We start from the raw sequence: 13,689 nt of genomic DNA on the forward strand, positions 1-13,689 counted from the left end.
AGCAAGGAGAGGGGTATATTTTGCATGGGAAAAGGTAATTGCTCCCTCTTTCTCCCCACAGCAGCTAAGGGCTAGAGAACAGACACATCTGGGCTGGTTATCCAGGCACAGACAGGGGCTGGGAAAGGTGCAGGGGATGGGATACACGTGCAAACATGAAAATAAGCAACCTTGGTGCAGGCTGCCGTCCCGACAGGGAGTACTCACCAGGCGAGTGCCTGCGTTGTAACCCCGGATAACTCAGCATGTGTTGGCCGTGCTGATTTTAGGAGAGGACATGTAACGCTGAACATGAACAAGCATAAAATTAGCAGGTTCCTCCTTCCCTTGCAGAGCTGGAGTAAATAGGGTGGCTTAGAGGAGGTCAGGGGCTGGATGAGAGCCCATAATGGGCAAACCATGGCACCTGGTGCTCCTGTATTAGCCCATCCCATACACCAGCAGCACAGCATGTGCAGTGGGAAGTAATTACATGGGGTCTTAATTACCTTCTTAAATTAAGGCCTCAGTTACTTGCCAAGACTTGTATGCCCTGTGTGTTAAACCTGCCTAATACTGTCAGTCTGGTTTCATTCAGGCCTGTGGAGATCCTGGTGATAAAGTACTTGAACACCCTGGTTAGATTTGGCGAGTTATGTAAATCCCTCTCAAAAATCTCAGTGCTCTTTCATCCCTGAAACTGCTGCTCCACTTCTAAGAGAAGGCTGCAGTTGAATGTGGGGTCCCTTAGCCTAGAAATTGCTTGGGAACAGTGGCAATAAATGCTTTCTCATACTCTTTTTTTTGCTGTTGCTGCTTTTGAGAAGTCCTTTTTGGGGGTGAAATTTCCCATGCCAGGTCTTAGCCTGGAAGGGAGATTTCTTGGAAAGGTTGGGCTGAATTTTTTCCTCTAGTTTTGAGATTAAGAATGGATAATCCTTGAGAAAATCCTTTTTCACACAGCAATAGAAACAATTGCTGAAGACTGAAGCTGAATATCTGGAAAGCTCCCAAGCCAAACTACAAGCCTAGGTGTGAGAGGGTGTATGCTTTTTGTTAATAAAGCTGGCCAGCAGCAGCTTTATCAGTCAAGTGCTGAAAATCATGAATGGACCTTATCACGTCCATGAAACCAGCTTAAAGAATCATAAGGGCTAAAACTACAGTGAAATGGGATTTTTCTTCATTTACCTCTTGTGGTTTTGAAGCTTTAGGATCCCATTTTTCCACCTTTTTTTTTTTTGAGGGGGGTCTTATTTTTTCAAACTTCAGTATTTAAAAACACTGGGGGTGGGAAGAAGATTTCTGCTTCCCATTTTTTCTCTAATTCTTGAAATATTTGTGTGAACCAGAGAATTTCTGGAATTGAATCCCTAAGAAAAAAAGGGCCATACCCTAGACACTAGCAAACACATAATCAAAATCACAAGAGGGGTCACTACACTTAGGACCACTTGTGAATTAGAGTAATCACCAAGGCCAAAAATGCAACCAAGGCTTATGGACATAGATGGACCTGGCAAAACCTTTGCCGTCCAGCCCAAACTGGTCTGTGGGAAGTGTTGGAGGAATGAAAACTGTGCTGTGCTCTGGTCTGGTCACCCTCTGCTAGCCCTCGGGTTTGCCAGTGATCCTGCAGGTAGAAGGCAACCACAGATTTCTGGGGCTGCAGATGTGGGGTGAGCCAGGGCAGGAGGACACTTGCTGCAACGGGAATGGCCATGACACCCCTTTGGTGGAGAACTGGTGCTTTGAATTTAAGTGCATGTGTCCCTGCAGGCATTTGGGTGTCTGTCGCTCCCAGGAGAAATGCAGCTTTGGTGTTCTGGAGACGTGCAAATTTAGTGAGTCTTGAAACAACAGAGGAGGCAAAATATATAACGGAAACACTTAATTTCTTTTTTTATTATTAAAAAAAAAGATATGATGATGCTTAGAGACCAAATGCATGAGAGAAAAAGATACAGAAAAGGGGAGAGAGAGGAAGGGAGAAAGAAAGAATGAAAGGAAGGAAGAAGGAGGGAAAGGAAAAAGAAAGATAAAGGTACATGATCAAGAAGAAGACAAAGATAGAGAGCAAGAGGAAAGAGAAAGAAAGAGAGAGAAAGAGAGGAAAAGGAAAGGGAAGAAGAAACAGAAAGGAAAAAGAAAAGGAAAGGAAGGGCTGCATGCATCAGGGGAAAGGTGGTCTGAAAATGACATGAACAAAATTTTAGCTGTTGTGCAAATCAGGACATTGATGGAAAAACCTTCCTCAAAATTGTTTTGTAGAAAATGTCTCTCCAGCTCAAGTCACTGACAACACCCCTCAAGCTCTGAGCATTTCCCCTGCATTTCAGGGCTGGAGGATGCAGAGGGAAGGTGTGTGTTCCACGGAGAGCATCACCCTGAGCCCCAGCAGGAGGGGAGCTGGGCATGGGTGCAGAGAGGAGATCCACCCACTGCCTTGGAGGAGAAAATACCACCTCTGTGAACCCTTCCTTAGCTCTATGTTCCCCTCACTTGTAGCTTTGAACTACAGTCAGGAGGACAAACACTCAATGGGAGGATGGAGCAATGATAAAATCAGGGCCAGGTCTGTTTGTACCATGTCCCTGATGCTCAGGTCCTGAATTTTCCTGCTCACCCTCACACAGCACAACAGGGCAAAGCAATGTGGGGAAGACCAGGCCACCAAACCATGGACCTGTTAAGTCTTGTAGCATCACTCACAGCCCTGAAACCATGCACCCTGCCTGATGGTGCAGGTGACCAGATGTTTGCAAGGAGATGATGGGCTTGAAACCTTCTAGTTCAATGCAGGTTGCCTCACACCCCATGGACAAGCTGTCTATCTGCTCCACATGCATGCGTGTAAACTGATTGCATGAAACCTTGCTTCATGCCTGTTGCTCAACAGAAGTCCTTATTAAAAATAAACAAAACTCTTCCATAAATAGCATGCACATCTTTTTTTCCCTACACAGGCTGTCCTTTAGGCCTTCAGATGCAGCTTGTTTTATATTTCACATAAGAATTCCTTAGGACAGTTGGCTTTTAATCACAGACACAGCATAACTCAGCTACGGCTGCACCAATACCCCGATTTCTGAAAATTTGGCTATAACAGCGTGGAAGCCAGGACATGGACAGGAGGATGGTCACACAGTGAGGAGATTAAGAGATACCGGCAGGTGGTTTGCCCAAAGCTGTCTCCAACGTGGTTTTGGCATTGCCATATCTGTGAGCAAAGGCTGTAATAAAGAGTCATGAAGTGTCTGCTGGGATTTAAAAGTAGAAAAAATGGCCTTAGCTCACAACAAGGAGATTGACTTTAATGTTAGCAAAAAGACTTATAACTGCACTGAAATATGGTGCCAAGGAAGCACCTACCAGCTCTGCACTCATTAACGTGTCTTGATGGTTTTTGGACAAAGTAATGGTGGTAAAGCCAAACTCCCACTGGGCTGGAAGCCTTCAGGAGAGGGTGTTCAGCCCTGCACACCGAAGCTACATGCCAGCATGCCAGAGCATCGAGCTGAACTGCAGCGGGATTTCCTGGAATACAGAAGAGCCATCCCTGAACTGCTCCCCAGTCCTGCAAACCACACCGGGAGGGCTCAGTGGCAGGAGCACCGGGATTGCTCTCAGCTGCCCTGCCCTGTGCCCGGTTGCCCAAACATCCTGCAAGACAGGCAGGACACAGGCACTTGTTATTTGGGTTTTGGGTGTTTTTTTCAGCTGCAGTGTCCTGATGTTTTTCTCAGACCAAACACCTACCTTTCCAGGGTTCACTTCTTTGGTTATTCAACCACACACCCATCGGCAGAATTTCTGAACCATAGAAATAATATGACACAGCCACCAAACATGGTTTTGCTCTAATTTAATCTTTGTTTCAAAAATAAAAATAAATCCATGTCTTTGTCAGCGGTACTAGTGACTTCTCATGTGAGTTCATACTGAAACTTGCATGAAACTCTCATTCACTGTGTTTACTTTGCATGGAAAAAGGATGTTAGAAACCTTAAAAACACAATCATGTGTAGAATCTTATCTAAATAGTATTAATTTCATTTAACTAATTCTATTAAGATTATTATTACCCATAAATTAATAGAGCATCAGCCCAAAAGTATATCAAGAGAGTGATTAGGAAAAAATAAGAAGTAAAGCACATCTCTCATCACCATTTTTCTTTGATTACCTAAAATAACCACAGCAAATCTGGTTTTGTAGGTCTGGTTTTCTTTGAAGAACATCAGCTGTTCGACCTCAGTGCAACTATTTTGTATTAGCATAAAATGATTTTGTAATGCAGTATTTGGTTAAGTTTCTTACATAGAGGGCCAAAAGCACACAAATCTGTCTACTCAGAAGCTGATGCTCAGGCACAGGTTTTCCATCCTGGTCTTCAGAGGCCACTTTAAAAATTAATTATTTTTCCTTGCACGACCTTTGCTCTCTTCTTCCAAACACCCTGCATTAAAAAAAAAAAAAAAAAACCAACAATAAAAACCAAACAAATTAAAAAAAATACTTAGAAGCCACCATCTTTGGATACAGTGTTTCCTGCTTATTCCTGGCATGAGCTTATCTGTTTGGCCATGTATTCATAAAAATACCCATTAACTTATTCATTGTTTCTTCAAAGTCTCCAATAGAAAAGTACAGACAACACTAAATGAAATAAAAAGGTACAAATCTGGATGCACAAAACCACACTTGAAGTAAGCCACAAGGCTCATTGGATTCATGTGGTATGCAGAGAAGACACCACAGATGGCTACTGAATAAACTGTGTCCACCTATTCTTGCATATTCAGCTAGAGCCACCTAAACAGCTGCTGGCGTAAGTTTGCCCTAGCTGGGCTGATTTGCACTGAAAGATACCAAGGCACGTGGATGAAATCAATTTTGGCAGCTCAGAGGTGGGAATGGCGATGAGCAGAGCTGGAGGAGGAACTTGCAGAGTTCCACTGCTTTCCAGAGACGTGAAGGGGCCACCTGGAGAGCAAGGGCACTTCTCCAGCACAGGCAGCCAGCACAGGCAGCCACAAGAAGCAGCCTTATCAGCCAGAAGGCCAAAAATTCTTGCTAGTTACAAGATAAGGTCATGATTTAAGATTACCGCAAGGTCTGAGGCAGAAGTCACTTTATATTTTATATGTCCAAATTCAATCACTTCTTTCTCCAGGTGCTCTGGGATCATGTTCTTGACGTCAATGTAGTAGCACTCTGAGCTGGCAAAGTGACAGCTTATACTCTGCATGAGGAAACTGGGCATCACTCACTACGACATCGCTTACGAATGACCGGTGGAAAAAAGCTCGTGCATCCCAGATTGCAGACACACGCGACCTAAAGCAATACTTTACCTGCTTGATCTCAGATTACAAGCAACCAGAGTGGCAATCAGAGAAGTCAGGGTCAGAGCAGACTTGTGTGTTCAGTAAGGGTTCTTACTCTGCACCCAGACAGCCACATCAACCCACTTATTTTGTAATCAGATCTTAGTTAAGAAGACTTTGATGGTGTTTAGCAACTAAACAAATATTGACAGCTATATCTGGAGGTGGTTTCCTACCTTTCAGAAACCTGATGTTGTTTGGTCCGGAGCCATGAATAAGCAGGGGATGGAAGAACACCGTGTCTCCCTTCTGCATGACAACATGAACCCTGGGACTCTTCTCATCGTAATCCAGCAGCCCATGGAAAAATTTGATCGGCAGACTCTAGAAACCAAGAAAGAGTGGAAATAATTCAGTAAAATTAGAACAACACTGGTTTCTCAGTGTAGAAGAAGAGATGCAAAGCTGGTTACTCATTTTCTTTCTTGAAGGTAGCACATTCAATATACCTGATCAAGAGTCTGCATGTTCGCCTACAAGCCTTGCTAATCGGTTATACAGACTCATTTATAAAGAACCGGAATGGTCCACTCTGCTTTCTGGATCACCTTTGCACATCTCAGATAGCTCAGCTTCCCCAGCTGCACCTCATACACACATATGATAGGACTTCTCTGCTCACTTTCTCTTTTGACCTGCAAACCCCTATGAGAAATTCCCATCTAAATCCTATCTAATTACCAACTAAAATGTTCATCTGCTTTCTAAAGTTGAATTCAAACAAGTAGGAACTTCTCTCCACTGGAGAGAACAGAGAAGAGCACAAGGGAGCCCCGCAAGTGTTGCCTGATGCCACCTCTGGGGTGTTAAGTCCAGCCTCCCGCTCCAAGCACAGCCATCACCAACACTAAGCCAGGTCAGGAAGCATCCTTGCTTAGGAGAAAAATATTGCTTGAAATTAAATTCTGGTCAATTGTTTATCATCCAGTTTTCTTCTACAGGAAAATAAACATGCTTGCCTGGCAGGAACGAATTCAGAGAAGGAGAAAGCGTCTTCAGACTTGGCAAGCATAGAGAAAAATGGTTGATCAGTGTGAACAAAGTCCAATTTGTGACAGACAGCTCCCCAGACACAGACTGTGTTAGAGTGTACCTGCCAGCCAAAATGTGGTCCCCACATGCACGCCCTTCCCAACCCCCCGTGTTCCTCTGCCTCCCACTTTGGATAGCTGTGAGGCTTCAGGGGCTCCTTGTGTGTCCCTGCCTGCACGACCAGGCAGTCGTCCTGGTCGGCCCTCTCCATGGCAGTTCAGAAGCACATGATGCGGTCCACAGGCCAGAAGAGAAAATAGTGCAAGTCCTGATGCATGGGGTGGAGACAACTCAGGTTACCTGAAACACGGGGAATGCATATTGTCGCACTGAAAAAACTCTTCATGCACTTTAGATGAGACATAGAATTGTCCTGGGGACCATCACGTCACTTATGGTTGTAATATGTCCCAAGAAGCTGCTCCAAAGCTGCAGGTGAAGTGCTGTCTCCAAGCATGCTCCTTGCTGGCACTCAATTCTGAGGCCAAATGAGTTTAAATCTCACTCTATGGCACAGTGAGACCCCAAACATGGTTCTTGGGTCCGTAGCTGCTCTGCAGAGTTGTTGGGAATGGCATGAACAAACTTAGTGTTTTAATAACTCATCATACTCTGTGCCCGCGCAGAAGCTGGACACCTCAGAATAGGAAATAGCTCGGGTCTCAGCTCTGCTGAACTGCAAAAGCTTATGAAGAGTCAAATCAACTTTGAAAAAAACCTGTAATGTAGTTAATTAAACTTCCTTTTTCCCTCAGTTTCTCTTGTATGAAGTAAGACTTTGATCTGCAGCACTAGAAGCCAAAGCCAGGATTCAAAATCCTTCCTTTGGCACCTATTCACGTGTCTTCATATCAAAGCTCTGAGCGTGCAACCACTGTCAGCAAGGTCAGGAGTCAGACTAAATTTGACATGTCTGAACTATTAGTCTGGAAAATAGCACATAAATTCTAAGCAAAGGATCTTCTCTGTATTTGTTGTCTTTTACCAAGCTGCAGGAAGCACTTGTTTTCAACACATGTGAAATGTCAAGCCTAAAAAAAATGTCTTGAACAGTGGGGCTTCATGCAAGTGCAGACGGCTGAATAAGCAGCTGGGTGTCTAATTTTTGCATGCTCCTTTTTGAAACTTGAATACTGCTTTTAAAGAAAATAGTTGAGGGACAGTTAACATGGTGCAAAGACCTAAACTGCAGAAACATATTAAATTAGCTGGAAAGAATGTTTTAGATGTAACATGCGGTTAGATATAACAGCGCTTTCTCTGCTGCAGTATACGCCAAGGCATTGCCGAAGATGGATGACTGCCAGGGCAACAGCTCAAGAGCTCTATGAAATTTCCAGCTCTGATTCTCCAACACGACCTGACTTTTGTAGTACTCCAGGATCCAGGACAAGCCAATACATGAAGAACTGTATCTACACATTATGTACATTAATATATTTTCTTATCTTATGAAAAGTTATGGGAATCTGCTGCTGATAACTACCCCAACATGAACACAAAGTACAAATCCATCTGATATTGGATGCAGCATGTATTAGCCTGTACAGAACAGAGCATCACATAGCCTTCCAGAAGGGTTACTTTGGCCTGCCCAGCTTGGACATTGCCTTCACTTTGGCATTAAAACATACATATGTTCACAAATCTCTACTAGGTTCTCCCACCACCATCCCCCTGTTGGCTTTTTACCTCTGGTAGAGTACAGCATCTGAACAACTCTTCATCTTCCTGGAAATCATGCACTTTATTAACTGTTTTTTTCAGACCAAATGAAGTTGGGTCTGCGGATCTCATCTCTCATTTCAGAACTCCTGGTGGATTCACCTCCTTGTTACAGATCCCCACAAACTCCTTCCTGCAAAGCAGAGGGAACTGGAGAAGTCGGAGAACATTTTAGCCATGTTCAGCCAGATTACTCTCCTCAAAGACACTACTGCTACAGAGGAAGGTATCCAGCAACACCACGCACATCCATGTTGGGAGGGTACAGCTTCATCCAGCTTCCCAGAGCTCCCTCGGGATGCTGTTGCACACAGGACCCCCCAGCACCTTAGGCAAGTGCCCTGTACCTGAAGCGCTCAATGTCTTTGTCAGAAACGAGCTTCTTAATGAGCAGATACCCATTGTCTTCATAGAACTGTCTTTGCTCTATGGTGATGACACCATTGTCCAGGGTATAGCTGAAACACGTTAGTAGTTTTCTCCCAGGCAGAGCAACGGGAGCAGTGTTGGCAAGACCCAGCAGGAGGACGGTGCCATGCAGGGGATCGGTGGCTGCTGGGGAGAGGCAGGTGGCTCCAGCTGGCATCCAGGGGAGAATCAGCAAGAGACTCTCCCCATAGCAGACACTGAAGGCACCTGGAAGAAAATAATTAAAACTACGTAGGAATTGAAATTCAATGTTTGATTTTTTATTTTTGTATGAATGAAGATACAATTTACTGAAACATCCTTGGCTGAGCTGCTGCTGGAGCAGGAAGTTATCTGGGCTATCAATTAAGGAATATACACTCGGGCACAATAGAGTATCAAAACATTACTGCAGAGGAATGACACCCCTCCCAACGCCTCACAGGGAAAGCACACAGAAAGGAAACCTCCAATTCATTTTAATGAGTTTAAACAAGCACGACCGCATTCTGCTAGGCAGAGAGAGCACAGTCTCACCCCGAGGACAGTTATCCCCCCTTGCCAATGAAGCCTCACAACAGCTTTGTACATGGTATTGAAGCTTCACACAAAGAAAGTTTAAGCCTTACCTGGTGAAGTCACACGAGGTGTGAGCATGGACACAGCCCGTGCACACAAATGCAACCGATAGTGGCAAGTCAGAGGAAAGCAAAAGGGGTGAGAAGAGCAGCTGAGGAGGGAGATGTAAGAAGGGAAAAGCTCAGGGGAGAGTGAGGAGGAAGAGGCACGTGCAGGGTGCAAGCAGTCAGTGAGAGCAAGGTGGAAAGCACCACAGCAGGTCTCGGAGCAAAGGACACCTGTATGGATGGCACTGCTGCACCAAGCTCAACAGGAGGTAAATGCTTCACTCCATACTTTGGGTCCCAGTTTGGGTGGAAATGGGACTCACAGCCGATCAGGTTCTCCAGGTGTCCAGTTCTCCTACCCACAAAACCTCCAGGTGGGTCTTTCCCCTTCTCTTCAAGCCTCACAGAGATGATGGAGACACAGGCACTGGTTGAAGCCCAGCTGTGGTGCCCTCCTCAGCACACCTCCACCTCCCAGAATGGGGGGACAGCAGACAAGTCCACCAAGAGCTGGACCCCATTTGAACAGCTTCCTCCTGGGCTTTGCAGTGCCTCTTCCTCTCACTGGTTTTGCTCTTGCCACCTTGCAACACTCAAAGGACAAGTTTGGGTTGCTTGGTCAACTGAAAACAAGAGGTACACAGGCTGGGAAGGAGCTGCCACCTCCGGCAGCTCATTTTGGTGAAGACACAGAGTATTTAAAGCTTTCCCTTCCCTCACACACACCTTTTTGGGAATAATGTATTCACAGACATGTTAGCCAACCAAACAGGCAATATAATACTTGGGTATACTCAGAAGCAAGCAAACGCTTTTGGAGAGACTGGCACAGCAAGGTTCAAGATTCAAATAACTTCATTTATTGTTCGCAGGATGCTGGGGAACATTGTCAAATTAAAAAAAAAAAAGCCATTTTCAGTTTTCCCAATCCATCTCTCTCCTCCCGGTTCCTGTGCTCTTCAGGAGAAACTCCTTCAACAAAAACCTGCAAAGCAGTCAGGAAATCCAGACTTCTCCATACAACCTCCTCACCCCAGCCATCCAAGAAAAAGAAAGACATCAACCTGGGAAAGTCAAACTCTCAAATAACACAGCAAGTAAGCTCCCTTGTGTGCTTGCAGTTTGAGGCAAGTCACCAAGTACAAACGCTGCTTTTCCTCCCAGCTCAGTTCAGAGCTGCAGATAAATTCACAGGTGTAAGAGCAAAGGTCTTGAAAAGGCAATTGTGAATTGTGAACGTGGCTTAACACCTTTCAGTTGGTGAGAGAGAAGGCTGGGGATACAGAGTGCAGCACTCTGCTTTCTTACATCAAGCATCCAATAAACATATCCGGGATCCTCCATGCCCCATTTCAGGCTGTGGAAGAAGACCATGCCTTGCACTATCCAGGTCACAACATGGCTGATGCAGAGACCACTGCTGCTTTCCACTCACCCCCCTCCTCCCTTTCCACCCCAGCCCCAGATCAGAAAGGATACGGGAGCAGGGACTGCAACCAGCCGCAGGGATAAGCGCTGTAGAATAGCGTCCAGCTGAGTGCTTGGGTTTGGCTTTTCCATGATGACTTTGATGGTGAGAAGACATCACCAAGAGCCCAGCTTGCCGCTCAGCACATAAGGTCTGCACAGCACTCAAGGCGGAGCTCAACCACAGCATGTGCAGCATCAGGATGACAGTCCCCAGGTGCCATTTGCTCCTCGTCACCTCCCCTGTGCATGGGCTGGTGCCTGTGCATGCCCATGAGCCTCTCAAGAAGCTGTGGGTCTCACCACCCTGGCTGGGCAAGGGGCAGGAGTGAAGGAACAGGAAGGTTTGGGAACAGGAGGGCTTGTTGCTAAAGACTGGGAAGTAGGTAGGGAAAGTCAAGCATGCTTCTACATGCTCCCTTTCCTGTACTCTGCTCATTTGCAGCTGCCGTGATAGCTGTGAGGACATAGCCAACAAGCGTGCAGAACCCAGCGCCTGGCACGCTCAGTCATGCACCGCATCGGTGCTGGCACGGGTAGCTTGCTAAGTTAAACAGCATGATGGCTCCTGTCCTCTTAAGAGTGCCCTGCTAGCAAAGAAAAAGCCTGGAGGGGAAATCCTGGAGTAGAGAGAGAAGGAAAAGTGAAGCTAGCTTAAAAATGGGGAGCTGCAAATAGAGGTTGCAAAGGTCTTGTATTCTTCTCAAGTTGGGACATGCTTGAAAATTATATATTCAATGTATACTGTCCTTAGCAGTGCACTTAGTACTCTCATCTGCCTACATTAACTCCGTGAGTGATACTTGAGAGGAGATAAATATTGAGATTGAATGTGGATCCATAACAGACCTGCAGCACAGTTCAGAAGATGATTTTTGACATCTTTGCACGTGTCCCCTGTTGCCACCGCACCACAGAGCCTCACCGCTCCTGCAAAGTGGACTTTAGCTCCACCATGTCACGGTTCAGACTAGCTTGTGCCATCGATGTGATAGTCAGTTCATCCTCACTTTTCCCTCAAGCTCTACACTGTGAAGCAGACGCTGCTGAAAGGCGGGGCTTGTCCTCCTGGAATTTGTTGTCCCTTCATCTTTCCCCTCTCCCTGGGCTGACTTCACAGCCCGCAGGTCAAGGCACTTGCTGCAGCAGGGAAGGTGGAGATACAGCTCTTGCTGCAAGGACCAAGAGTGGATTGAATGCACTATGTCCTCATTACAAACTGGGGTCAGCTTTCCTTCAGTCTCTTCTGATTCCAAAAATGTGGAGGCCACAGGCTGAACTTGGTCCTTCCTTTGGCAGGGCTCTTCCTTTTTTTCACATGAGCTTTTCACAGGCTAACAAAAAAAAAATCCCCTTTCTGATGGAAATAGCTTGATACTTTGGGATTGCAAAAATCATTGAGGGATGGGCAGTGTGTTTGGGAACAGCGCTAGGGTTCCTGCACTACTTCTTCATGGGGCCGTGGCATGCTGGGCAGGTTTCCTCTTGGAAAAAAATAAGCTTGGGGCAGTGGGTGACTTGGTTAATTATTGCTTTTCCTCTCCTCCTCCCTTTCCTGCTGCCGTGGGTGTAATTCAAAGGAGAAGAGGGAGTTTAGACCTGAAGACTGGTTAAGACCTTGCAGCTCTCCTGTGGCCGCAGCTCCCTCTGCAGTCACCTGCCTGACATGCCCAAATCAGCTGCACTGTACTGCCAGGAAAGCAAACTCTAAGAAATATATGGTTGTTGTGGTTTTGTTTTTTCTCCAAAAAGCCCAGTTTTGGAGAGTGAGGTGAGTTTCTGGTGCTGAATTTCCACTGGTGGGGCATGTGCTTTGGAAACCTGTGATTGCAGAATCTCTGCTGGCTGGGATGAGTGGGAACAGGAACAAGAAAGCACTTACCAGGTAGACCCCTCACACAGGAGGTCACATTTACATGAACTGATGAAGCGTCCTTTGGATGCCAGCCCTTGCTCAAATATCCTGTGAGGAAGTGCTTGCAGATCCTTACTCTCCCAGGGACGTGGTCCTGCACCCATGAGCATGTAGCTTTGCTGAGAAGGAGCCAAGAAGCCCTGCTGGATCTGGCTCTGCCCAGGGTCATTTCAGGGGGCAAGGATCAGACTCCTTGGCATTGCTAGGATGCAGCTGAGCTGCCTTGCACACAGTTGAGGGGAACTTGCCTAAGCTTAGTCGCCCCCAGGCTCTGGAGTATCCTTGACCTGTTGTTGTAGGAAGGAGTGAGGACATGAGTCTCTCATCAGGTGGGAAAACTGCTGAGTTTAGATGATCTGCGAGGTCTTTGATAGGTTTGTTCTTCTGAAAGAGGAAATTTAAGCCTAAATCCATAGGCAGAGATGCGCAAATTTTTAAAAACAAAGCCAAAGTTCTTCCTTTCCTTTCCTTCTCTCTACCAGCCGTAGTAAGAGAAATTCACAGTCTGGAAACTGGGAATCTGATGGACACCTGTAGCTCTTCTCTGTGGTCACAGCTCCCTCTGCAGTCAACTCAGCTACACCAATAATGCCAGACAGTGAAGTCTCTCCACGAATCCTGTGTCGTGAACCAGACGGGATACTCTTAAGTCCTCACAGAAATCCTAGGGAGAGCACCAGCTGGACTGTGAGCCAGAGCTCAGCAAAGTCAACAGAGGAGCCTCCAACTCACTGGAAATCATTCGCTTGGGCCCATGCAGTAAGCAAAGACCAGGCTGAGAAGGTCCAAGTCTGGAGAGGCATCATGGCACATCTCCCGAAGAGCGGGATCAGTGCCAGGGTTATACAGAGGGCATGGGAAGAGATGCAGGAACCAGGATACTCAAAATCACCCACTGAGCAGGGCTGGGGGGCTGTCCTAAAGTCTCCCCCTCATCAGACTTCTTGGTGTTGTGGTCAAACCAGAGGCTACCAAGAGGATACGTCTGTCTCCGGGTGGGAACCACAGCCCAGACACCTCACCCCACCACCAAGGGTTTAGGACCAACGCAATAACTATGGTCAAACCTTGCCTTGTTTAAAAAGCATACAAACAAGAAAACCCAGAGACGCTGAAGGAAGAGGAAGAGGCACAAACCCTTCCTCTG

General features: G+C 46.3%; 1 protein-coding gene across 1 annotated transcript; it reads right to left on the bottom strand.

Moving 5' to 3' along the window:
- Window positions 1-3,812: 3,812 nt before the first annotated feature.
- Window positions 3,813-10,063, bottom strand: LOC142421934 (phytanoyl-CoA dioxygenase, peroxisomal-like). The gene is made up of 3 exons (XM_075527231.1): window positions 8,474-10,063; window positions 5,546-8,259; window positions 3,813-4,438 (listed from the first exon to the last, which is right to left on the bottom strand). The coding sequence occupies exons 1-2, from the start codon at window positions 8,710-8,712 to the stop codon at window positions 8,202-8,204; spliced, it is 297 nt and encodes a 98-aa protein (XP_075383346.1). The 5' UTR covers window positions 8,713-10,063; the 3' UTR covers window positions 3,813-4,438; window positions 5,546-8,201.
- Window positions 10,064-13,689: the final 3,626 nt, after the last annotated feature.

The sequence above is a fragment of the Mycteria americana genome, chromosome 1 (assembly GCF_035582795.1).
Source record: "Mycteria americana isolate JAX WOST 10 ecotype Jacksonville Zoo and Gardens chromosome 1, USCA_MyAme_1.0, whole genome shotgun sequence".
NCBI classification, from domain to species: Eukaryota; Metazoa; Chordata; class Aves; order Ciconiiformes; family Ciconiidae; genus Mycteria; species Mycteria americana.